Here is a 23,253-nt window from a genome sequence, read left to right on the forward strand (position 1 = left end):
CAATATCGCTACAATAGTGATGTGAGCGGCAACCGTGCAAAAGATAAATCAATTATTGAGATAAATAGATTTAAACAGGGTAACTAGGTTTTTCTCATAACGACAAACAAAATTATAATTTGACCGATGTCTCTGACATTCCCTCAATTACGAGGTTTTCTGACAATAACATTAATCTGAATATTTGAAAATCTCTGACAAAACAAGAGACATTACTTACAAAACGAGAAACAACACACAAAAAATTCTATGTTAGGTAAACATAAAAAATTTAAATACTACTCATGACCCGAGATACAATCTCTCTCTAAGAGATCTAAATATTACAAAAAATAATTTACATATAGGGATTAATTTCGGAAGCATTATTTACGATGTTTATTATATAAAAACGTACTGGAACTCTTAAGAAATTCAACACAATATGGTAATACTAGCTTGCCAGTAGCCAATGAATCGACACCGCGATAGATAAACTTATTATCTTTTATTAATAACAATGGCTTCAGTGTAGTTCTATATTTTTCACAAAGTTGAGTTTTATTACAGTTTGTTGCAGTGTTTTTGTCTTATTTACGCAGTTTTAAAAATGGTTTGCAAGTATTTTCTGTTTATGTTAGTATTCCTAACTACATGTATACACATTTTTGCTTGGACAGACTGCGGTAAGAACTATATAATTCAGTATTCTTTGTTTAAAATTATTTTCTGTTCTCTAAAAATATGCTGTTATTTAGGTTCGGTTGATGGTTCAATTGCAAAAGTCCAAGTCAGTAACTGTTCACAAAATGCAAGGAGATGTATTTTAAAACGAGGTAGTAATGCCACTATGACCATCGACTTTAAACCAAGTAAGTAATATTAAAAGTTTTAATTTAAAAACCTAACCCTAACAGAGGCAACAAACCTTATTATAATATATTTTGCAGATTATTATTATTTTTATTATAATTATTTGTTACTCATAAATATTTTTTTAGCAATATGCGTATAGGCAAAATTATTAAATATCCAATTTCATTATATTTTTAAACCTTGACATAGACTTAATAAGTATCTACAGGAAATACACATACGTGCAACAAATAATAATTAGGCGTTGTCAATTTTATTCAGCATCCGAAATATAATAAGTTTAATAATAATATATTACTCAGAATAAATGTACCCTTGGTTTTTATTATAAGTTATCTACATTATTACCTTAACCTAACCACAAAAGTTAATAAGCTATCTATGTTTTTAATAAATATATATAATATTATGGAGATCAATTAGTTGAATTAAACAGTTTAAGTAAAGTAATAAACCTGTTTTACAGAAGTCGACTCAGATAGCGTTAAAGCTGTAGTTCATGGAATTATTATGGGTGTACCAGTCCCATTTGATTTGCCCAATTCTGATGGCTGCCTAAACTCAGGAATAAAATGCCCAATTAAAGCAGACGGAGAATATAAATATTTTACAAATATGCCTATTTTAAATGAATATCCTAGGGTAAGTGAATCTTTGTTGAAAGCTTTAAAAAATATATTCTTTTCCTCTAGGAAACTATAATTGTAACTACAAAAATAATAAAATGATAATGAATATAAAGAACTTAAAATGTTCAATATTTTTTTATAAACTTCTTCATTAGTTCATTATTTTTTAATAATTTTTGTTCTGTTCTGGCAACATGTTTATTAACAAGCGTTAATTATAACTGCGCTTTAGGAACATCTATTTTGATGACAAACGTCCTTCCGGGAATATCCAAGAATAATCCACGATATTACAGGATATGCCTTAATATCCGGATAAGCCTACACTAATATATTTTATATCGCCCTATTTGCGCATATATAGTAACGAATACCTTATTCTTTCATTTTAGGTGACGGTTGATATTAAATGGGAACTTCAGGACTCAATTGGAAAAAACCTTATCTGCGCATTAATTCCAGCTAAACTCCAATAATTTAAATTTGAAAAACTCCTGTGATTTAAGATTATATATATAGATAAAATATAATACATAATGTAATAAATATTGACTATACATAAAAATACATAGTTTTCGAATATGACAATTTCTGAAAATTTACAAGTTCTTTTTAGAATTAAAAACATGTTATATAAAATATATATTTTAATAAAACAAAATTTATTTCATTAAAGATATTAATAACCTTATATTAAATTTCTCAAAACATATACGCAGATTATACAAATAATGTAGAATAGCCATATTTAGCAGTATGAATGAAAATTTATAATAATTAGATTTAACATTACGCCTGAGTCGAAGATAAATGCGGTTCCGTTATTCGTTCACTTTATTAAGTTACAATTTTAACTCTCAAAAAAGTGTGTAAAACGTCTTTTAAAAGGAACTTCGTCGACTTGTTTAGTTTGTGTATTAATCGGTTTTCACTAAATACAAGAGATTTTTAAATCTTGATGTTCTATATCCGAACAGATGCTATATAATAAATTTCTTATAGTATCGCATGAAATGTACAAGGATTTCCAGTAAAAGCAAATTTTTCATAATAACTTAGAAAAATCTCTGTTGAAGCTGACAGCAAAATTGGTGGAGCCAATAGCCCTGGGGTTCTGCTAGTGACTTTAGAACTGAGACTATTGACCGTGTTGCTGATGCCTTCTCCGTTACTAGTTCCTTAAACTTTTCTGGACCATTACACTAGAGACTTTATGGATTCCTTCATTGTAAATACGTGATTACCGAATTGCCATTTTTTTTTTAATTTTCCTAGCTGGATAGAGATATAAGATCAAATAAATTAATACCGAATTAATTTAATCATATCAAAGTTTATCATACCGAGTTTTACATGAGTTTACAGTTTTCAATTTGTACACTACAATTTATTTTTTTGTAATCGAGACCGGGAACAGCTACACCAAATTTACATCGAGTCGAGAGCGGAATTAATTGCTTAATATCGCAGATTGCGTAACCAAGAGCACAGATCTAAGAACACAACCAATACATTAAAATATGAAGACTATAGTGTTTATAAATATCTTTTAAATTATCCGTTATTTTTTAAAGTAAACTATTTGATCAAAGATGACTTCGTTATCTTTTGAGCAAAACGAATGTAATTTGGTTTGGATATATGTTACATAAATCCTGTTTTTTTTTGGTATTTAATTGCCTATTTTAAATTGGATTGGGTATAGTTCGCTTTATTTTAAAAGAATTCTTAACGGCTTATTTATATTTATTTACATTTTATACATAAAACATATGTTATCTATACACACATTTCTTACTATAGTATTGTTGTTAACGTTTAATTATTTTTATAAAATAGATTTCTATTTTAAATATTTAATCCTATAACATTTATTAGCTGTTATTTAACTAAAAATTTATGGAAAATATCTAATATCAAAACCGTTTAATAAGAAATGAAATAAAAAAGGATTATATTTTTTTATAAATATGATAAAAAGGTATATTGTGGTTCTAAAAAAATTTGAGTCGCTGATGATTTACTGGAATAGAAATGTCATTTTTCTTTTAACTAACTAGTTAATTACCACAATTTTGATTTTTTTTCTAAGAGTAGGGACTCTACCCTGAAAACTACTTCTTTCTATTAATTTTGGCCTGTAACCGCTCACAATTAACTTAGTTGTAAAGTAAATTGTAATCTAATTCATCGATTGCGAAGAGTGATGTCTTTAGTAATCTTAGTATGTCAACGTATGTATATATTACATAAATATTATTTAGTCATATATTTATCCTATAATATTTAACAAATATTTCTTAAAATTAATTAAACGTTTATATCAGTTCTGTTCACCTACAGGCCTAATATACACAGGATATGACCTTTTCTGAATCGTATTCAAATCGGTGTCGGGTGCTTTGGTGGTCCTTTCAAATCTTTTAGTAAAAACGTCTCGAAATTTACGAATAGCGGGTCTGGAGTTCTGAATAAAATTGTTTATCGAAGTCAGAGTCTTAATTGGAATCTAAAAAAGAAAAATTATTAGGGTCAATTATTATACTTACTTTATAAAAAAAATATAATTATTTTATATATAATACGACAAAACGTCGAAATCAAAATAGGCTAAAAGCCAAGTGCCAACTCAACCTAATATGGATAATTGATAAACTGATGGAAAAAATGACAGAAACCTTTAAAAGACACGGTTGTTAATTAAGCAACAGATTTACGTCGTTGTTGAACTAATTAGAAGTAATCTGTTAGAATAATGACATAAAATCAGAATATATGTTCATTTTAATACATTCAACTTAGAATGGAAGGGATTACCAAAATATTCTAAAAAACTAACACTTAGAATAATAACCTAAATAAGTGTAAACAACACTCCCCACTCTATAACATGCTCTCCAGTCCGTAAGTAAAAATGCTGATGCAGTCTCCAGAATAAGAATTTATTTTAAAGAATGTGGTACGATCAATTTAAAATAAAGGTTTTTATATCTAATAAAAATGGCACATATAAAAAAGAAAAGGCAGAAAAAGAAGTTGATACTACAGATGCATTCAATAAATAATTAATTTTACAAATAAACATACCTTAGCCGCACTATTGAAATAAGACATGGCAGTTTGTAATCTTTGCGTCCAACTAGTTTCTTTTGGCTGAATTTGTTTTTTCCTCTAAAATTGAAAAAATTAACTATTTCTTTAGATACTTTTCATTTCAAAAAATAACAATACATCTCAAATGCTAGTAGTCATAATTATAAAAATATATTTTCTGCTAAATTATTTTTTTAGAAAAAATACACCTGTTTGCTTATGATTAGTATAGTTTTCAATATATTTCTAATAATTTTTGAAAGCAAAAGAAGTTTACATGCAGTAAGGCGAACTTCCATTTCTACTTAAAAGTATTGTAAAACCTTTAAATATATTTACTAGAATGTAAACCAAAGAGTGTAATATAAGCTTACATACCTCACCCAGAGTTAACCTTTGTGTATATTTGATTAGCCAAAACCTCTAGTATCTCTTCCTATCCAATTTCTCTCTTAACTTCACCAGACACCTCTTGGGGAACTAACTGGCTGCCAATTGTGATGCCACTTGCCCCTTAGCATTCTTTTGGCTTGTTTTAAAATTTGCATACTTACATTGAAAAGCATGTCAATAAACTGGTTGCGCTCAGGAAGGTCAGTCGTATCTCTTCGCCACCTCAGTGAAGAAAAGTGATGGATATGCGATAAAGAGTTCTGTGATAGAATTAAACAAATATAAAACAAGTAACTCAATAAGTGCAAAAAAAACTAAACTGAACTTTAAAATTTTAATTTTCTATTGTTTAGCTTTATTTATAGGAAGTAAATTAAAATATCAGAACAATTTTTTTCCTAATACTTACTTGATATTCTAAAGCACCTGCACTTTTAGGTGTACTCATAAGTCCAGCAATTTGTAGTGCTTGTCCAGTTACTACTGCAGCTAGCAAAATCCATACTATTTTGTCAAGTAAATAAACTACAATCTAAAATTAATACAAGAATATATATTATGTATGGGTGTTGAAAAATAGAATCATTTCGGGAAATTTAAGAATTATGACAAGCGAAACATTTATAGTAGTCGTGAGTGATCGCGTTTTTATAGTGAAGTATGTAAATGAATTAGTTGACTATTTTTGATTATTTTTTAATCAATTCACATCTAACGAAACGGGAAAAACGCCACACTATAGAATCTTCTAAGACTAAAAAAAACTAGACCCAAAAGTAATTATCTTCTAGAGAATTAATAGATCAAAAGCAGTTTTATTCAGGAGGGGAATGGACTCAGTAGAATAATAATAACATTAAGGGCGACTAAAGTATTATATACAGGCTAATTGATGACCGATCGACAAATACTCAGAATTGAAAAGAGAATAAAAGTATTGAAAGAAGTGGTCCGTAATCTCAAAGGTTTCTTATTATTAGTCGTGTGTATTTTATATTTTACAACAATAACCATATCAAAAGAGAACAACACAAGGTCTCGGCCTCAAAAAATTTTATTAATGAATTAAACGAAAAGTGGTGACATATGTTTCGCTCCTTAAAAAAATTAAAACACGACCAATTGGACCACATTATATATAAACACACACTCTTGCTACACACTGTTTAATCTTTATGGGTCCCTTAGCTTTTTAGCTAAGAATTATATTTGCAGCCTAGTAGGTATTCCATTGACCCCAGATATTAATTTATTCTTGAGTGATCTACTAGTCGAAAGTACCTGGAAACTTTTACTCCGGATATGTCTAAAAGAGGCTGGCTTTGTCTGAAGTTGTCAAAAGTCTAAGAATTATAAGTATATTTTTTTTAATTTGATGACTTTGTTTTTGTGAGAGCGAAAAAGATAAACTGGTAATAGACTCTATCAGTTTTACCATTATTTATTAAGAAAATATCATTATTTAAATGAGAAGAAAAATTCGGTTATCTCTCATAACTTTCACTAAATATTCATAAATGTATGCATCGATTCCGTAATAGCTGAAGAAAGTATACTATGTAAATTACGGCACCATATGCAAATTTTATGTAACATTCTACAGTGTTTGTTTATATAAATGTTGAATAATAAGTCTAAAAATACCTAAATATATAATCTATAAAAAGAAATTTTCTAGACAATAGGCATTTCATATAATAAACATTATCAATATTATATTATATTAACAAACATAAATATTTTTTTCTCGTTTGTTTTATATTTAGTCCACCGAATGGTAAACAAAATACCAAATTCGCTAAATAATATGTGAATTTAATTTGTGTGTATGTAATAATATGTGTATTTAGCTTTTGAAAAAAAAATAATAGTGATAGAAAAATGACTAAGTGAGTTTTATTTATAAAATCAAAAATAGTTTAAAAATTACGTTATTAGAATAAATAAACCTACCTTACTCATGTTGGAACTCAATTTGTAGACAATTGCCTTCAACACTACTAATTTTGGTAGTCTTTTGATAAATTAATAAAAAATAAACGAAACGCAAACAATGAAAAACTGTATCGTCAAATTATATTTATAAATAAAATTAGCGCCAATTTCGTGTCATGTAAACAAACAGAAATGCAACCGACTTGATGTGAAAAGGTAACTTAAATGTTAGCGTTCAAAAACATCGTGGTCCTATATTATAAGAGTACCACCAAGATTTTTTCCCAAATGCCGACTCGCCTCGCTTTGCCGCTGGAACCCCTGTCAGTTCAGTTTCAACTGATGTATCTACAACTTTTCCTACTTTAAACGGATTGGTTTACAGTGGCGTGCATTTCAGTTAGTACCACTGTATCGCATAATATTGTTTGATCTCTTCTTGGCAAAACTTAATTAAACAACACAAAGCAGAATTAAAGCTTTATTTAAAGTTTAAATATAACAGTGACAATAGAATTGTAATAATAGGCTAGGATTTTCATTTAAGACAAATGGCTTGGCAATTTTCTTCAATTTAATTTTTGTACTTTTTAAAATACCACCACGAACATTACGAAAATTCTAATGGTATCAAAGAGCACTTCTCGGGAGTGCGCGGTCAATGATTTCATTTTCATCTTAGTTTGTTAGTTTTATAATAAATTCAATTTCATAATAAATTCAAGAATTCTGGTACATGTACTTTGATATCAGAAAATTCAATTATCAAATAATAACTTGATGAAAAAATACTTTATACAAAATATAAACCATCTCAGAAAATGACATCAAGTTATAAGACTGAGAAAAAAAAATTGTTAGAAAGGATGTTTTTCAGGTTTCCTTATATAAATGGATTAACGAAGCAGTTACAACAAATAATAGAAACTATTGAATTTTGAATGAAAAAAAGGATATTAGAACTACCGAAGAATCGCAACACTTAAACTATCATTATTAACGTTGGAAAAATGAGGTATTTTCAGTTCTATCATTATCACTACTGACAATCAGGCTCATAAAACTTAAGAAACTGAAGTGCAATTTTGGGTGGTCGCCATCTTAAAGTGACTTGACATAATAAAAATGTGACAGTAGTCATTTGATACTCTTCAGGTTGACAATTTTATAGTTCTATGAATTTCTCCTTTAAATTTTTGTGTTTGTAATGGCCTCATCAGACGAATGACGCAATAGTTACACTCTGGCTTGCACCGCGTTTCATTAAAATAGCCAATGACTTTTTCTTCTTGGCCCTCCTGGATTTGGGACAGCACGGCTCCTATGCCTACATTGCTAGCGTCAGTATCCAAATAATGCAAATTTTCCCTTATGTAGGAGGTACCTCAGGATAGGTGCAGTTCCTTTCTTCCTGACAGTCTTGGGACCATTGGAATTTTCGTTCTCTTTCTGTCAGCCTGGCCTTTGGTTTTGCGATGTTTGTAAATACATACTTCACATAGCGTATGTAGGAACTGCATAATTTTTCTTCTTTGAGAACTGGCTAATCTTTGACAGTCTGAACCTTTGCCTTGTCAACCGCAACTTCTTGACTGGAAGCGATGTGACGTAGATACTGCACAGCTTTTTGAAACCAGCTCTTCTAGATTTTTCATGTGATCCTCAAACGATTTTCCTACCGCAATAATGTCATGAAGATAAACCAGGCAAGTCTTTTAAGACAGTCGTCTTAAAGTCGATCAGCCGGTCAAAAGTGGTAGGGGATTAGCCGAATCCAAATGGCATCTCGTTCAATTGCCATAATCTAGCATCGACCGTGAAGTAAGCCGTCTTTTCTTGATCTTCAGGGGCCAACTCAAGTTGCCCCTTTTCAGGTCTAGTCAGAAAAGATCTTCAATCCATCCAGGATTTCCAAAGTGTTATCCAAGTGCCAAGACGTAATCCCTCCCTCTCAAGTTTTTTTCATTGCGAGTCAAAAAAATGTTGTAGGTTACTCCTGTGTACAATCCCGTTTTTATTCATGAAATTTTACACGCTTTTTACATAAACTATTATGGAGAATTTAGTAAAAAAGGTACTCCTGCTTAAAATATGACCTAGCATATTAAATAAGTAATAAGTGACATTCTTCGAACTCGAATTTATTTTTAATTATTACAAGTAAGAAATTTTTAATAGCTATCCGCATCATCTGATAAATGTACCACCAACAGAAACACATTCTTAAGGAAGTAATATCCTATTAATGTTGTTACGTATTATAAACTGACAATAATTCTCTTTTAACCAGCCTCTGATTGCATAAGCTCCATTATTTAATTAATGTCAATAACACGTTTAAGGCAAAAGATCCGTATAATTGTATATTAAAGAGAAATGTGAAAGTTACTTCAACGAATTATTTTACTTATCCGCGGTGCTAAGCGGCGTAATATGCTCAGAGGCAGAGGTGTACCGCTTGGGTATTTATTATGAGAGTAATAATATTACACAATTAATATTGAACAAAGAGACCATATCACTAACTATTTTATGTAGCCTTCTTTATACACATTTTTCGTAACTTTTTTTTTCGAACGATATAATTATTCAATTGAAATTGAAAACCTCAAAGAAATGAGGAATAATAAATTGTTCAACTTTCTCCCAGCGGCGACGCTTCTCCTCATATACTTATTCAATGTTAATATCTGGACGAAAAATTAATAAAATCTCTTGGAATTTTCGGCATTATACAATAACACCTCTACAAACTGTCTTTGAGTGGGTGTTGCATTATATTGATTCAAAAACAGCGGGCGCGGATTACGAATAGGTTGCTGGCAACGACATAATGCTGCGCTCTCGATCGACTTGCTTACTGGCAATTGATCGGACACTAGCCACACCCACATTTATATTGTTATGATTTTTTAAATTAGGTTATGAGTGTATAATAATCTTATTTTACATTAAGTATATTTACTGCATACCAATTATTTCAAGTATTTTAGTAGTTCTTTAAACATGGCACAAATAAGTCGACTTCTTGGTGGTCTGTTTATCATCAGCGGAAAATCCCGGTTTGTGCTGTGCGAAACAGGAAAAACGGTACAAAGAACAATGGCAACAGAGGTTCCTACGTAAGTTAAATTATTTCTTATGTAAATTAATGTTTACTAAAATAATCCTAATCATTCATCAATTGCTAATATGTAAAATTGTTTAGCCACATTACAACGTCTTAATATTGTTTTAAATAAATTTTTAATGATTAAGTTATTAATTTATACCTAATGATTTTTCACTCTTTGTGATCGTAACCTTGATGTCAAATCAATATCTATCTATGTTTCTGTTTTAATTAAACATCTTAAAAAAATTCTTAACCATTTTGACCTTGAAGTCAATTATCAAGCACATGCTTGACGAATCTCGTCGTAGGTCGTTACTGTAAAACGGCATTCTTTAAAGAACCCCACAAATAAAAATCTGGAGAGGTCATATCGGGTGAGTTTGCAGGCCGGTTAACCGGACCTCCTCGTCCAATGCAACCCAGCTTAATTTTCGGCATTCAGTTACTTTTAAGTGGGAAATTTGACCGTGTCCAAAGTCTCTCTCTGTCCAGAATCTCCTCGAACTCCCGTATTGATTTTCCAAACATTTTTTTTTTAGGGAATACGATATAGTTATAGTGGGTGGAGGGATTGTTGGGGCAGCGTCTGCACGAGAATTAAAATGTCGGCATCCAGATTTAAAAATGGCTATTGTAGAAAAAGAGAATCAATTGGCAAAACATCAAACTGGCCATAATAGTGGGGTTATTCATGCTGGAATTTATTATAAACCAGGTTTGTTTAATAATAATTTCTTTGCGGGTCGGTACGATAATAAGTAATTATAGGATCACTTAAAGCCAAACTGTGTGTAGAAGGCATGAAGTTAATGTACCAATATTGTGATGAGAAAAACATTCCATACAAAAAAGTAGGGAAGCTCATAGTGGCTACAAATCAGGTAGAAATTGAACGGCTTCATGACTTGTATAACAGAGGTAAGGTAAGATAAATTTAAGGTATTACTTATAAAATGGAGAAGTAATTTGTGCACATATTTTTGTTAGCTACACAAAATAAAGTACCCGATATAAAGCTTATTAAAGGAGTCGATGCAATTAAAAAGATAGAACCATTTTGTGTGGGGCTAGAGGCCATTTGGTCTCCACATACTGGAATTATTGACTATAGTTTGGTGACCAGCAATTTTGGGAAAGATTTTAAACAAGAAGGAGGACAAATACATCTCAATTTTGAGGCAAGGACGTCTTCTTTAAATATTTTAATAAACATATTTTTTCTTTACTATAGGTTAGTAGTTTTAAAACGTCAGAAGATAAATTATATCCCGTAATAATTCAGTCCAAAGATGGACGATGCGTTAAGAGCAAATATGTTCTTACCTGCGGGGGTCTTCAGTCAGACAAACTAGCTGAAATGTCAGGTAATATAAGATTTAAAATATCTAAGATTCTGAACATTTAAATAATTTCTGTTTAAAAATATATAAGGTTGTCCACGAAATCCAAGAATAGTGCCATTTAGGGGTGAATACTTATTACTCAACCCTAAGAAGACCCATATGGTGAAGGGCAATATTTATCCTGTACCAGATCCAAGCTTCCCATTTTTGGGAGTGCATTTTACTCCTAGAATGGATGGTAGTGTTTGGTTAGGACCAAATGCTGTACCTGCCATGAAACGAGAAGGATATACGTAAGCTTAATTTAGTAAATCTTTATTAAAAAAATGAATTGTACAGGTACGTTTCCTGTACAATTTCCTAATTAGGAGGGATTTCCTATCTAAATAAATATTCAAGTTTTATAATGACTTTCAGGACGTTTATAGAATGTATTTAAATTTTTATAAGCATCTTAAGTTATATTCTCCGTATTTTAATATAAAATGTATGGTATAATCATAGTTAATTTTGGATTAGAGTGTTTTTTTTTCGCAGGTGGGCCGATATAAACCTCTTTGAATTATACGATGCAGTAACTTACATCGGATTTATAAAGCTTTCATTTAAATACCTTCTTGCTGGTACGGAGGAAGTACTGAAATCAGCCTTTCCTTCATTACAAGTAAAACATTTGCAAAAATTTATCCCTGAAATAACCCGGAATGACGTTAAAAGAGGACCCGCAGGAGTCAGGGCTCAGGCGTTAGATCGTGACGGTATGTGTAAAAACTAAGAATACATCTTTAAGCTCATTCAACGATAGTTGAGTTTAAGAAAACAGTAATATTTTTTAGGTAATCTGATTGAAGACTTTGTTTTTGATATGTACAAAGGCAATAAGGATTCTAGTTCCATTGGAAGCAGAATACTTCACTGCCGAAATGCGCCTAGTCCAGGTGCTACGAGTTCCTTAGCCATCGCCAAAATGATGGCTGATAAAATTGAAGAAGAATTTAAAATTTAAGTCTTTAGAGAAGCAATGTCATAAGTTCAAATTTTAAAAATATTTAAGAAACACATTTGAAATGTATGAGACTATGTTAAGCTTAAACTGATGGTAATAATAATTATTTTCTCACATCTTAGTATTTCGTAGTATCCTTATACCCGAGGTGTTATATAAAATAGTGGACACAGAGCAACAGAATATTCTTCGCTACAAAATATTACGATTTAACCAAATTGTTTTAATCCGAAAACCGATAACCAAGATACAGTTAACGTTTGAATATGGCCGCCGTTGTTGAAAAGCAACGATTTTAAGCACCATAAATGAAAATCATTTCTACGTGTTCAGCAATATTAGTGTAACCCATTTTAAGAAACGACACTAATAATTGAAAACTATAGAAATTATTTATGAAAACTTTCACAGAAGTGCTATGAGGTGATGAGTACAATCTGTTTTAAAATTAGATATTACATTGCATTTCACTTATTTGTGAGGTTAAGTCACGACTGTAAAAAAAATTAATGTATTTTATGTAGAATTTTATAAGAAATACAAAAATGATAAAAGAAATTAGCGTTGCCATTTCAAATTTTAGGGGTTGCACTGGGGGCAGAGGGTTAAATGTAACACGACAACAAATGCCTCAAAAATTGTCTCCCTTGATGTGTAAATTGGCATGTTTCGCCTAATTTTCATACTATCATTGGTAGAGACAATATAAAATGCTGGTGCGTTTTGAAATTGTCACCCTGTATATATTCTATGCACTGCCTATGAGAGGAAGAGAGAAAGAGAATATGCGCGCGCACAGTTCTCTTTTGCTCCTACTCTCTCTTTCTATCTCCACTAAGTCATATATCTCCTTCTTAACTATTGTTCGCCTCGCCCCCACTCAAGCGTGCGTAATAGGTAATAATATAACTACATCCTGTGCAGGTGCTTTTCTTATTGTAAATTTATGTCTCATATAAATACGTGTTTTTTGTCGAAATGCTTATTTATCAGTTATGTGATTTGTTGCTTACAAATTGAAAGTAATTGGAATTTTCCTTCGGGAAATGCGTTTTGTAATAATAATACATTTCTAGAATAAAAATAAATATGGAAAGTAACCATCCTCCCAGAAGGAAAACTATTATAGGATAAATATCAATAATCGTTACATCTATGAATTCTCCTCCTGCATTTGAGCATATCGGTTTTTTGGTATAAATGAGATTGTTTTCCCTTTTTTGAATGCCAATCTCTTGAACCAGCCGAAATCTACAAATAACAATGTCATTTAAAAAACAATCATATTTTTGTAAAAGATTGGGTGATTACCCAATTTTAAGTAATTCCTTATATGACGAGTTTTTTTGAATAGCGATATATGGATTTCCCAAGTTAAAAAAGTCAATAGTGTGAAGACCACACTTTTCCTGTTCTATAAATGTTTTGCCTAAGTTAAGGAATAAAATGAATATTAGGTAGACAGAATATAAAAACATAAAATATTCTTACTTATCACATAATAAGCTGCCCCGAGTTGCACATGAAATGCAAATTGTCCTGCTTTAACACGTTTTATACCTTCCTCTAGATCCAGGTAATTGGGGCGTTGTCCAGGTGGAGCAATTTTTTTCTCAACTATTGCTTTCCTTAAAGGCTCTTTTACAGTCTAGCAAAACGATATATGTATTGTTATTACAATAATAACAATAATGAAGAAAAGTTATTGTGATATTAATATTGATCTATACACGATGTCTTAGCCAACAATAAAACAATCGATTATGTAGTACCAAAAGTACAAATATAAGCTTTTTCATATTTATCGTTCGCATTTTCCCGTCTTTCTTATAGAGAAGTATTTTAGTATAGCTTTTTGTGTTACACCATAAAAAGAAATTTAATATAAATGGTCCTGGTAATAATTGTTAAATAATTTTATATGTTGCAAGATGTGGCAGTTTTTATCTTTACTTTGCAAATCTACTGTATTTGCAACAATAAATCAATAAATTTTTTGACTTACTGAAAAGAAAATTCTATGGTAATCGGTTTCCAGAGCACCCAACAACATTCTCGAATTTAGTAAGTCTTCTAGGCTGGTAATACTATTTGAGGATGATTGAAGCAACGCTAGTATTTTAGCAGAATATGATACAAATATAAACATCAACGATAAATATACTATAAGCGTGGCAAGTTTTCCTGGAGTTCTATAAATAAGAATAAGAAATAATGTAATGTGTGTATATTGTGTCATTTCTTTTTTAATGATTACCTCTTTGGCAAATTATTAAAACCTTGTTGACAAAAAGCGCTCATGGTTAAAAATGCTGCGTCAGTAAATATTGCACCCTCTTTGGTTAAAAAGTCGGTGTCCTAATAATTATAAGAACGTTTTTTACCAATATTATTGCACATTTAACAACAATAAACTACCTCAGCAGTAGAAAGTTTATCTAATTTTCGTTCCCACTTATTAACAGCAAAAGTGGTGAAAATCAGAAGTATAGTTAATCCAAATAATGCTAACCAAACTTCATTGGCAAAAGGCAAAATATACAGGTTAGAAATATAAGACAACTTGGGTTGACGAAAAACAAATTTTATGATTGTAGGTGTAGTTACTGCCACGTAGTCTATGACGGGTACTCGTTTTTTGAACATAAAAAGAGGAGCACCTGAAATCAGTGTATGGATGGAATAAACCATAAATTGATAGCATATCTATCAAGCTATTAATTAAGTCTAAATCAGCTTTAATTAATAGATCAAAAACATATTTTTTAAATTTTTATTGTATGTTATCATTTCAATAATAAAATTTAAATAAATTAAAAATACAATTTTATGAATTGAGAATTTACTACTAAAAAATTCAACAGAAACTAATGAATTACACTTTAAAATATTTAATATTTTTTTAGATTGAGTAAATTAAAAATTACCTATTTACCCCAATTTTACTCACCGGAAAGCTCTGCAGTTTTTGTTGTAATAATGTCCCTCATCAAGCCTGAAAATCCATAGGTTTTATTAATCTCGGTGCCCCATTTATCAGAAAACATAAAATTTAGACTTATGTTAAATTTAGAAGCCATAAGTGGCAGTAAACTAAAATTTATCTTGCTTGTTGGATCTACATGTCCATCCCTAAAATTTGTGTACATATAAGAATCATAACTAAAGACTTGAAACCTAAAATCGTTAAGGATGTAATTATACATAAAATAAAAGTGCACAATATAATACAAATTTAAAGTAAAATATCTTATAACCACCAAACGAATTAATTACAGAAGCCTGCAGCTTGTATGGAAATGTAAGAAAAAGATTATTTAATTTAACTAGAGTAAGGTCAAAATCGGGAAAATATGCGGATAATTAGGAAAAGGCATTGTCTCAAAATATATTTAAATTACGTGCAAGCCTTAAGGTATCCTACTTCAAGGTGCGAGCAACTGATATACACAGTTCCATAGCGCCCGGATTACCTCCAACGCTGAAGTATGGCACAGCGTTAGCTAGACTAGATACAATCCGAGCAATAGGGAACATAACTAACCTTCTGGTGACAAATAAGTATACCCCACGGCAAGCGAAAATCAAGAGATACGGTAAAAAACAAGAGACAAGTTCCATAAAGTGATTTCACACTTCCAACCGATACATAGCAAACCTTATTCCAAGTCATTTGGTGTTAATAGGAGTTCAATCCAACCAGAAAACATGAAATTCCGTCAGCTTCTAGGGATGGTAAATTTCTATTTGTGTAAGTCCTATACTTTCGTCCATAATGATCTGTTCACACGTGTTCCTAGGGCAAGATGCACCAAAACAACCTGCCTGGACAACCCATATTCCGGGCCACACAAGGTGATCGAGAGGATCAATGAGCGACTCTTTAAGATCGACATCAACAGGAGAAAATCCTAAGAAGTTTCAGATTTATTTATTTTTTGTAAGTAAACATTAATAAGTTTTATGCATATAGTTCCCTGATATCAAAATTTTTTGACTTTTTAAATAATACATTTGTGGGGAATCTCTTGATAATAAACATAAATCGTCTTACCTTTTATCCGTTAAATGATTAAAACTATCATTTACTCTAAGAACAGAAGACACATTTAATACTACTCCAATATTTGTTCTTAACGGGTTCATGATATTCTCCTGGTCGTCAAGTAATTTAGTAGTTAAGTTCTCAATTCGATAACTTTTAGATAATTTATGACTTTTAAAAATTTTGCAAAGTGAGACAGTTCTATTTTCGTGTAACGCCACTAAATAAAAATTGCTGTCAACCAATATGTTAAGATTATAAAATATGTCTTTCATCAAATGCTGTAAGGATTTATTTTCATAGACTACTAGCCACGTGAATGGATATGCATATAGGTTTTCATTATTGGCCTAAAAATAATTATTCTATATGAAACACTTAACAGCTTAATAAGATGATTTCATTTTATATGAAAGTTTTACCAAAAATTTACATTTTATACAAATAGGTACATACTTACTTTTTTAATTATGATTGGGATATTTTCACAACTTAAATCGATTATAAACAATTGGCGATGCCAGGTTCTTACTGAAAAATATTTATCAAACTTGTTCGTACATGTATTAAGATACGTATAATTTGATAACATTTTTGAGAATGAGTTTGGATCTAAAAAGTGAATTTATATATTATTTTTAAATGAAGTTTAAGCACTCCCAGGAAACGTACCCATATTATCACAACCAAAAAAAGATATTTTAAAGTGTGGTCCCAATTTAAGAACTATTTTCAAAATCGATGAATGCTTTTCAATACCTAAACTTGTTCGTAAAAGAATTAGATGTATGAAAGTCATCCATTTATAAATATTCATATTTATTTTAATTTAATATTATTAGTTATCTTAGTAAAGTAGTTTTTCTAATATCGTTTCTTCGTAATGTTAAACTAGATTGATTGAAGTATTTATTTATTTTTTTATAAGAAAGGGAAACAAAGAAACAGTACACATCGATATTTAAGGTGCTAAATACCTACTTATTATATGAAAATCAACTGCTATTTATTTTCCTGGCGTAAGTTTTTATTTTATTAGAGATTTATAATGTTATGAATTTGATAAATGCCCGTAATACATTTTGTCTTTTCACAAATATACAAAGTATTTTAAAATAGGTTTATCGGAAAACTCCATAAGTCAGGTACCAGAAGAACTCAAGGTGGTAGCTGCCGCCACGCGTTTCTGCTTTTTGGCTTCTTCAGGACGACCAGATATACAAAGTAAAGAGAAAGGAGAAAATCATAAAGGATCATAAACAGGTCCGAAAAATTAAGTTGTGTAAGCATTACCTCTGTATAGTACTCTGTAGTTGGCTAGTGAGCTAATACATCTGGTTTTTGGGAAAAAACTACAGCAGTTATACCAAGGAAGCACGAACTACCTGTGTGATAATCCTTAACCTGAATCAATATAGTTTCAAAGAAAGAAAACTTGCACGAGGAGTTTATTGCACATCCAATAAAAATACCTAAAAAAACCTGATAAAATATGCTTTAAACATAATCCATAGTTGTTGGTTGGTTGTTTGGGTTTGGGTTTGGGTTTGGGTTTGGGTTTGGGTTTGGGTTTGGGTTTGGGTTTGGGTTTGGGTTTGGGTTTGGGTTTGGGTTTGGGTTTGGGTTTGGGTTTGGGTTTGGGTTTGGGTTTGGGTTTGGGTTTGGGTTGGGTTGGGTTTGGGTTGGGTTGGGTTTGGGTTTGGGTTTGGGTTTGGGTTAGGTTGGGTTGGGTTGGGTTGGGTTGGGTTGGGTTGGGTTGGGTTCCCCCTTGAGGAGCCGCTGGACCTTGACGCTGGTGGAGGGGGCTCAGACGGCCGTCCAGCCTTGAGCACAAAAGCGCAAGGATGGACGTCAGTCTGCTAAGGACGGCTCGGGCGCTTCACTGAGGCGTCTCCAAAACATGCTTCCCTAAATTCTTCCCTACTTACCCTCTAAGGTAATCCTTCTCCCACGGTCCGCTGCCTGGCAGCAACCACTTCTCCCCTCCGACGCTATTAGGAAACGAGGGCTAGGAGGTTCCTTCTTCTTCCCCATCCTTCCACACCTAAAAAGGAAAAAAAAAAAAAAAAAAAAAAAAAAAAAAAAAAAAAAAAAAAAAATTGGACCTATCCTATAATGACCCGGCTGGAAACGGAAAAAAAAAACAAACAAAAATATGACAGATACAAACAAAGGAATCCAAGTTACGGAGCAGGGGGTCGGATCCCCAGTTCCGGTCGGTGATGGGGGTGCTAGGGCGGGCCCTCCCCGACCGTCAGCCAATAACCGTCAAGTATCAGGGGTAGGAGACCAGGCTCGGATACTTAGCAAAGATACTGGAATAAACACAGACAAAGGACAGACAGCAGAAATGAAAAATAAATTTCTGACAGCTGTATTCTTGCAAAGAAGAAACTCAATTAGTGAAGGCTGTGAGCAGGCAAAAAGAAAGAGGCTAGAGCTCTCAATGGAAGAAGAAAAAAGCCCATACAAACAAAGGGAAAGCCCGGAGGCATTTGTAGTGAATGATGCACTAGAAGCAATTACACAAATCTCCAAGAAAATGGAAAACTACATTGAACAAAACACAAAAAAAGAAATAAAAGAATTAACGATCAAACTAAAACGTCAGGTAGCTGTACTACAAGGAGCCGCAGTCCAGAAATGGCTACAGGCACATAGGTACAGCAAACCAGAAGTTTTGATATTAGACGCAGACACACAAACAAATACACAAGACCTAGGGGGAGGAACACAAACAAGAAACATAGGCACACAAACAGGAGCGTGGATGACGGGAAAGGAGAATATACTTACCCAAATGCCGGAAGAAAGGAACTTAAACTCATGGAGGCAATATAAAAATTTAAAATGGTCAAATAAATGCTACAACAGAACAGAAACTAAGATAGGAAACCCGCTAGGCACAAAAGACACCACGGTAAAAGTAGTGCTTGTGGAAAATGATGATATTCCTATGGACAAATACATACAGAGACTATACAGAAACCGATTCCCCGAACTACGTGAAATCGGGGAAGAATATGAAGTGGTAAAGCGAATCACGAAGGTGAAGTACACAAACCGGGTGGACACATCATGCCAGAAAATTGTAAAAATATCACTAAAGGGCACTGAAGAGGACCTTTTCGAAAAACTTATCAGGCTTAAAGAGGATACCGCAGACGATGAACACGTAGCTCTACATCATATCAAGAAATGTAACCTGGAGACTCTCAGAAAAATGTGTGAAATGATTTTCTACGATACGGATACAAATCTGACGATATACACGACAAGCGCAAATGTAAAAGAGGCTGAAATAACTAAAAATAAAGAGCGCTCAACGTGTGCGCTAATAATTGAAGATAAAGAAGACATAAAGACATTGGTGACGGGTATTAAAACAAATTTAATAAATACAGCTGCAAGCAAATCAATAAAATCCCTACGAACTACAAAGGAAGGGAAACTAATAATCGTTACTGAACAAAATAAGGAGGCAGTGAAATACATCAAAGAAGCCGTAAATAAAAAGTTTACAAATGCTAAAATTCGTGTTAGTGGAGTGAGGGAGACAAACTTAAATGAGACCTTTCACGTAAGAGGCATGGAGATTACCACAACGAAAAACGAGATTAGGACAGCAATAGAGGGAAAAGTTGGGGATCTAAATGAAGACGAAATAAAAATAAGCGATTTCAGGCCAAATCGTGATAACACCCTTGCAGCAACTATTAACATAAGTAAGGAGAAGGCGTCAATACTAGCACAGCATCGATACATAAGAATAAGCATGGCGAACTGGAATATAGAAAAAAGGCTGCAAGTTACAAAATGCTCGAAGTGCTGGTCCTACGAACATCACGTGAGGGACTGCGATGGGCCAAACAGGAGTAACTTGTGTTACAGGTGTGGAGAAGAAGGTCATCAGTCAGGAACATGCGTTAAGGATGAATTTTGTCCCCTGTGCGATACAAAGGGACACAAGTATGGAACAGGGAAATGTACAGCCTTCAAAAGGGCCCTCGCTACCATAAGAAGATCATCATACGCTAAGAACCAAAGAATACACAGCAGTGAGAATGAAAAGACTCGGATAAACGACTATGATAATTCCACGATACATGACAGTAATCAAACCGATAATACTGTTAAAAACACCTGTGATAGAACAACCGACTGTGATAGAACCTGCAATAACCCGGGGACTAGCGACTGTGATACTAGTCTTTCGGACCTACCTGTGATATAAACTCTAGAACCTAAAAAACTTTAAAACTTTAGAACTTACCTGTATAAAACTTTTACTTATTTGAACCTACCTGTAATATTTAAAGAAACTTACCTGCGATAAATCTCTAAAACTTTCCTGTGAAAACGTATACCTACTTCCTAGTAGAAAACTTACCTGTGCGATATAACTTCTGTTTGGTGCTAGAAAACATACCTGTGAAAATTTCTGCCAATACTAAGAAATGTCCCCACTACAAATCAAAATACTACAAGCAAATACGCAAAGAAAAGTTGTTGCAGAGAATCTGGCAGAAGCGATAGCTCAAAGATTGGACTGCGACATTTTATGTATACAGGAACCGAACAAGAAGAAATCAAAAATAAGTGGACCTTATACCTACAAATCAAATGAACCCGATATAAATACGCTGATAAGAATCACAAAAACAAGCAGAAACCAAACGCTTATTTCAAGGATGGAGAGTTTTGACAACTTTACCTGCATCCAGACAGGCAACAATTTTGTCTACTCTGTATACATATCACCAGCCAGTTCCATCCAGACCTTCGAAGAATTCCTTAACACACTCTTTCTTGATGTAAGGCAAAAGCTGTCCCAAAGATCAAAGGGAGTCATTGTGTGTGGAGACTTCAATTCAAAAAATACGGCATGGGGAGGCAACAAAACCGACGCGAGGGGAGAGTTACTACATACAACAATAATGTCCCAAGGTCTAATTATCCTAAATGACGGAAAACTCCCAACTCTGTCCCGCAAAAACGGATCCTCGTATATAGACCTAACCCTTGTCTCAGAAAACATATTCAAAGCAGGGGTTACTTGGAAAGTACTGGACGAAGAAAGCCTTAGTGACCATCGCTATATATTCATTCAAATCGGAAATAAAGAAAGAAAGCACACATACATAAACTACACAGACACAGACATGCTAAAAAAAGGCTTCGAAGAACTAAAAAGGAACAACTCTGGAATGGACATAGACCAACAAATAGAAAAAATACACAAAATATACGGAAAAGCAGGAAAACGTTTAAGAACAAACGAAAATTATCAACTCCCATATTGGTGGAACGAAGAAATTAGTCGCAGTATCCAAGAAACCAGAGAAGCGAGAAGAAGTCTCCTGAGAGAAACAAGAGATGACGAAAATAGAGAACTTCTCAGAACTATATACAAAGAGGCCAGGCGCGAATTAACAAAAAAAATAAAAAAGGCAAAAAAAAACAAATGGAAAGAACTCTGCAACAAATTAGAAAACGACATATTTGGACAAGCTTATCAAATAATAAAAGGGCAAATGAAGCGACAACCACCAAAAATAGCATTAACTGAAGAAAACAAAAAACAGATATTTGATAATTTATTCGTCACCAGTCCCCCGGAGGAAATCGCAAAATTAAATTGCGAAACGTCTTTCACTCCACCTGCAGTTACAGCAGAAGAACTGACGTACGCTGCAGGAAGAATAAGAATAAGAAAAGCCCCAGGGCCGGACACGATGCTACCAGAGCACGTCAAGACCCTAATTAATGAAAATAAAGATTTTTTCTGTTCCCTATACACAAAATGTATAAAGGCGAGCTATTTCCCGGACAAATGGAAAAAAGCAAAACTAATTCTATTGGAAAAACCAAAAAAAGAAGAACAAAACGAAAAAACTTATCGACCCATTTGCCTCCTGGACATTATGGGAAAAACATTCGAAACCATCCTCAATGAGAGACTAAAGACTCAAATCGAGAGAAACGGCGGACTAAACCCGAACCAATTTGGATTCACAAAAGGAAAATCCACAGTAGATCCTATAAAAAAAATTATAGAGCAGGTCAAGAGGGTCCCCAGAGAGATTGTGAGCTTAATTTGTATTGACGTTAAGAACGCGTTCAATACGGCTAAATGGGACATTATTGTTACAAAATTAAAAAGACGAGGTATCGACAATTATTTAGTAAACATGATTATATCCTACTTCGAAAATCGCAAAATTCAAATAACCAGGGAAAGCATCAGTGACGTAGGGGCCGGAGTTCCTCAGGGATCCGTACTAGGACCCACCCTTTGGAATATAATGTACGACAGCGTCATGCAGGAATGTGTCGATATCCCTGTAGAAACCGTATGCTACGCAGACGATTTAGCGGTGCTGATTAGAGCGGCAACAGTTAAACAAACCATTGAGGCAGGGAACAGGGCACTACAAAAAATTAGCCGCTGGATGACAAAAAACGGACTAAGCGTAGCACCTGAAAAAACATCGGCTGTCGTATTCTCTTGGAGCTACGTACACCGAAGAGATATCAGATTTAAGATGGACGACCATGACATAATTCCCCAGAAGACCGTAAAATATCTAGGAGTCACACTGGATTACTGCCTGACCTTCAGCTCACATATTAATACAGTCACTGAAAAGGTTGAGAAAACAACAAAGGCATTAAAAGCGCTCCTTCCAAACATAGGAGGCCCATCCAGCTTCAAAAGGAAAGTCATGGCTATGTCCATGCAGTCCATTGCTCTATACGCGGCCCCCGCATGGCACGAAGCCACGAAAATTGCTAGAAATAAAAATAAACTCCTGTCGTGCCAAAGAAAATTTGCATTG

General features: G+C 32.9%; 4 protein-coding genes across 4 annotated transcripts; 2 read left to right on the forward strand and 2 right to left on the reverse strand.

Annotated features, from left to right (window-relative positions):
- Window positions 1-449: 449 nt before the first annotated feature.
- On the forward strand, window positions 450-2,145 carry LOC126738337 (NPC intracellular cholesterol transporter 2 homolog a-like). The gene is made up of 4 exons (XM_050443609.1): window positions 450-665; window positions 738-851; window positions 1,322-1,497; window positions 1,877-2,145. Exons 1-4 carry the CDS (start codon window positions 590-592, stop codon window positions 1,958-1,960), a joined length of 450 nt encoding a protein of 149 aa, XP_050299566.1. The 5' UTR covers window positions 450-589; the 3' UTR covers window positions 1,961-2,145.
- Window positions 2,146-3,738: 1,593 nt separating this feature from the next.
- Window positions 3,739-7,242, reverse strand: LOC126738940 (uncharacterized). The gene is made up of 5 exons (XM_050444436.1): window positions 6,924-7,242; window positions 5,380-5,502; window positions 5,132-5,230; window positions 4,572-4,655; window positions 3,739-3,993 (listed from the first exon to the last, which is right to left on the reverse strand). Exons 1-5 carry the CDS (start codon window positions 6,930-6,932, stop codon window positions 3,808-3,810), a joined length of 501 nt encoding a protein of 166 aa, XP_050300393.1. The 5' UTR covers window positions 6,933-7,242; the 3' UTR covers window positions 3,739-3,807.
- Window positions 7,243-9,751: 2,509 nt separating this feature from the next.
- Window positions 9,752-12,485, forward strand: LOC126738389 (L-2-hydroxyglutarate dehydrogenase, mitochondrial). Its single transcript, XM_050443697.1, has 8 exons — window positions 9,752-10,027; window positions 10,560-10,735; window positions 10,789-10,938; window positions 11,008-11,198; window positions 11,252-11,384; window positions 11,452-11,656; window positions 11,901-12,121; window positions 12,200-12,485. Exons 1-8 carry the CDS (start codon window positions 9,912-9,914, stop codon window positions 12,367-12,369), a joined length of 1,362 nt encoding a protein of 453 aa, XP_050299654.1. The 5' UTR covers window positions 9,752-9,911; the 3' UTR covers window positions 12,370-12,485.
- A 1,084-nt stretch (window positions 12,486-13,569) lies between these two features.
- LOC126738110 (glutamate receptor ionotropic, delta-2-like) lies at window positions 13,570-15,416 on the reverse strand. Its single transcript, XM_050443260.1, has 6 exons — window positions 15,320-15,416; window positions 14,788-15,029; window positions 14,627-14,727; window positions 14,375-14,561; window positions 13,861-14,017; window positions 13,570-13,798 (listed from the first exon to the last, which is right to left on the reverse strand). The coding sequence occupies exons 1-6, from the start codon at window positions 15,414-15,416 to the stop codon at window positions 13,677-13,679; spliced, it is 906 nt and encodes a 301-aa protein (XP_050299217.1). The 3' UTR covers window positions 13,570-13,676.
- Window positions 15,417-23,253: the final 7,837 nt, after the last annotated feature.

Source organism: Anthonomus grandis, chromosome 7 (genome assembly GCF_022605725.1).
Source record: "Anthonomus grandis grandis chromosome 7, icAntGran1.3, whole genome shotgun sequence".
In the NCBI taxonomy this organism is placed as follows: domain Eukaryota; kingdom Metazoa; phylum Arthropoda; class Insecta; order Coleoptera; family Curculionidae; genus Anthonomus; species Anthonomus grandis.